The 3,764-nt window shown below is 59.1% G+C and overlaps 1 protein-coding gene across 1 annotated transcript in view; it reads right to left on the bottom strand.

Moving 5' to 3' along the window:
* MXRA7 (matrix remodeling associated 7) overlaps positions 1-2,635 on the bottom strand; it is a 17,062-nt gene extending 14,427 nt beyond the window's left edge. Inside the window, exons 1-2 of the mRNA XM_017743240.1 lie at positions 2,450-2,635; positions 337-397 (exon numbers count right to left, since the gene is read on the bottom strand). Coding sequence (XP_017598729.1) covers positions 337-397; positions 2,450-2,620 — 232 coding nt within the window. The 5' untranslated portion in view covers positions 2,621-2,635. The remainder of the gene's footprint in view (positions 1-336; positions 398-2,449) is intronic.
* Positions 2,636-3,764: the final 1,129 nt, after the last annotated feature.

Here is a 3,764-nt window from a genome sequence, read left to right as displayed (position 1 = left end):
ACACACATTCCTGCGCGGCACCATCTGTTTCATTGTCTTAGGAGTGCAGCAGTTGTCACCCCAATTAGTCAATTAATCATTTTCCAATCAACTAATTGGCTAATCAGTTAAACGTGGCTCTGACTAAAGCCCCTGGAGATTGTCTTGGATGCAGGCAAGGAGCTTTTGGAGCAGCTGCATCACAAAGCTACCCCATGGCAAACAGCCCAAGGGCACCTGGGGAAGGGGTAGGAATTTCCTCAACACCTCCTGGAGGAAGGAGACCATTCCCAAGCACTCAGGGCTTCAGACCTGTCCATAATCTCCCTGCAGAGTTCTGGCTTGCTTGACACTCACCATCCTCATCCTCCGGCTCTCTCACCACCAGCTTCTCGTTTTCTGAGTCCACCTCTTCCTCCTGGAGGAGTTAAAAACAGAGCAGCCATGAGGAGAAGGTGCTATGCTGAATAACCCATGCTGGGTTGGGGCAGGACTGGGATGCAGAGCCTGGAGCTCCTGTGGAGGGCTGGGCACCCCTTCCCTGCTTCCTCCATGGAACAGGACAAAAGGATGCTCGCTACTGGGTGAGGTTTATTCATCTTCTTTCCTCTCACTGGTCAGTCACAGGGATCTGGCCCACCCAAAGCTGTGAAATGCAAATGCCTCCCCATACCTGAAGAGATTAAAGTTTTTAAGAAGAGCCTTGTGCCTGAGCACCCTCCTCCCCACTGCACCCCCACCACCCCTCCTGCCCAGGGACAGGCAGGGGACTGAGCCAAGAGCCATGGGGACATCTGTGTGCCCCCAGGCCAGGCTTGGACAGACTGTCCTGGCATTAGGAAAAGGTGGATCCCCAGCCAAAGCCCCCCTGCAGCTGAAGCACGGGGACGTTCACCAGTTGGGCCCAGTGGTCGAAGGCAGCACTGGGGAGTTGTGCTGGGACCCCTCCAGGAGCCATCCACAGCCTGGAGCACAGGTGGAAGCAGCAACAGCATGTTTTGGGTTTTTTTTTTTTTAATGCAAAGCAATTTTGGAAGTTTTGGGGTTCCGTTCTACAAGGTACAATGCACTTAATGAAGCCCAGATTCCTTGTCCTGTTCAGAAACTCCAAGCAGGGAGAAAGGGAAGCACTCCAGCTCTGGCAGAGCCCCTCCATAAGTGATTTCCTCCAGCACAGCCCTGTGCTCCAGCTGCAAACCCCTGTGAGCCAAGCCCAGGGGTCACCAGCACCTTGGAGTGTCCTCCTGCATCCCTGGCCCTGTGCATCCCATGGGCTGGCAAAAGGGCAAAGCACATGGCAAGAGAGGGGAGGAGCAGCATGGAGGGAGGCTGCCAAGCTCCACATCATCAAGGGACACATGGGAAAAGCTGGGGTGAAGGAGACCCAAGGGAAATGATGCTGACCCAAGAGGGACCATGCACAGAGTCAAGTGCTGGCTTTGCAGTGCAGAGCTTTGGAGGAGCTGCTGGAGCACAGCCCCGGCCCAGAACTGGGTTAGTTTGTCATCAGGGTGGAATGTGCATTATTCACAGCCACTTGGCTTCCTCTGGCCACTCTGTTCCCCAGAAGGAGATGCCACTGGGACCCCCCACCCGCTGCAGTCATGGCTATTTTGGGCCACAATTCCAAACATGGGCACTTCCCGCTGGACACCCGGACTTCCCCTGAGGATGGCTGGGGAGGCACTCAAAGGAGTGGCCTCAGGGAGGGGATACTCAGCTCTGGTGACTCGGCTACAAGCCCAGGGCAGTAGTTCCCTATCACATCCATCTTTCCCTGAGAGCTGGGACATCCCCTGGGAGATCCAACCCTCCGGGAGCAGACACAAGGAGGGGGATTTTAGCCTCTTCCTTGTCTGGGCATTAGGAACTGAGCATTTAACATTGACAGCAAGCAGGAAATTTGGGTGGCAAACCTCCAAGGAAGGAAAATGTATCTGCTCCAACACAGAGGAAGACGCACTTGACAGGAGCAGAGAGGGAACAGCCAGGGATGCCAGGCTGGCAGGCGACAGCAGCGTGCCGGGGCCGTCTGGGCACCCCTGCTCGTGGCAGCCAGGAGCTGCCTACAGCACAACACTTTTCTGCTTGGATGGCTTGGAGGCAGATGCCAGCACCTCCCTTCCCCCCCGTGCTGTGGCCCCAGACTCCACATCCCTGTCCCTCTGCCTTCCTGGGGCTGCTCCCTCCCGCAGCCATTGTGGTCCAGCTGCCTCCAAGGGACCCCCCCTCACTGACCCCCATCCCCGGGGCATTGCTCCCTCCACCTCCAAGAAGTACACCTGCACCTGGAACACCATTTCTTTCTGTTTTAAATGGGGGGAGTCATTAAGAGGCCACCCAACCCCACCAGGGGAGAAGAGCAGGCAAGCTTTGCCCCCTCCCCATGGCCACTGCCACCCTGGGACAATGTCCCACCCACACTGTGTGCTGTGCCACCCTCCCCAGGCTGGCTCTCCCTCCCACACACCTCTGCATGGCTGGAAAGTGCTGCGTGGCCACACGTGTCCTCTGCTTGTCCTGTGTGCCCGAGGCTGGATCCAGGCGAGGCACCCAATGGTGGTATCTGGAAAAGGGCAAAAGCTTTGAGCACAGACACCCCCAGCTCTCTGGATGTGGCCAATAGCCCACCTTGCCCCATGCCCGAGCCTGTGCTGCCTCTGATCCATGTGCCAAGCCATGGCATGGCTGCTGGAGTGAGGAACACCAGAGAGCTCCAGTGCCCAGCCCTGGAGCCAGGGTTTGGGGCTCATGAGCTGCTCTCTGCGGCAGCCCCAGCCCATGGGATGGCACTGGAACAAGGAGCCATCAGTGAGGGGGACTGGCTCTGCTGGGCTGCCCGTGTGTCCTGGCAGGGCTGGAGGCAGCGTCCCGGGATGCTGATGCAGCAGATCAGGACTAGCAGGAAGGGAGAGGACATGCTCGGTTTGTTAATGCTCTGCCAGCTGCCTTCTCCATCCCAGGGAAACACCCCCTGCAAACCCCTCCAGCAATCCTGGGGCTGGGGCTTCCCAGCCCTCTCGGTCCCACAGCAGCTGTAGGTGGCCTCGGCCCCCGTGCACGGCCAGCTTTTCCTGTCCAAAACCTGCTCAGATGAAGGTTTCCCTGCTGTGCCTGGAGGGCTGTGGAGGAGGATCCGCGTGGGCTGGGAGCAGGGACACGGTGTCCCTTGCAGTGAAATACCAGCGCCGGGCTGGGAACAGCCTCTGGGCTGGCTGGAAACGGCAGCAGGGACAAAGCCCAGCCTCGAGCCTGGCTGTGCCCCTGCGAGCCAGAGAGGAGGGGAGAGCCCTCTCTGCCTGGAGCAGCCCCGAATTTCAGAGCTCTCAGCCCTGCCGCGGGCGGTGGGTGCTGCTGTCCCGGCTCCATCGCAGCTGAGGGATGCTCCGAGAGGAGGGCAGCGCCCTGCAGCCAAAACAGGGAGGGGGGAGGCGTTGGGACAACACTGGGAGACACCAAAGAGGACATCGTGGCACCCCAGGCACTGCTCTTCCGCAGGAAGCACAGCCCAGGGGGAATGCAGGGAGACGGTTTTGAGCAGCTGGGAGTGAGGGAAGGAACAGCTGGAGAAGGAAGGACCTGAGTGCTCTGTCCAACAGCCCACAAACCAGCATCCCTCCGGTGCGCAGCGGCCACGAAAACCTCCCCGCAGGAAAGAAAGAAGGCGAGAATCAGCACTGCAGGGAGCCGTGCGCGTCATTATCCGGGAGCATCTGGAGGAGACTTGACACGGGCCGCCCCGAGCAGCTGCTGCGGGGGACAACGATCTCACTGGCGAGCCTATG

Source organism: Corvus brachyrhynchos, unplaced genomic scaffold (genome assembly GCF_000691975.1).
Source record: "Corvus brachyrhynchos isolate BGI_N302 unplaced genomic scaffold, ASM69197v1 scaffold148, whole genome shotgun sequence".
NCBI classification, from domain to species: Eukaryota; Metazoa; Chordata; class Aves; order Passeriformes; family Corvidae; genus Corvus; species Corvus brachyrhynchos.
This window is presented reverse-complemented; position numbering and strand designations above follow the sequence as displayed.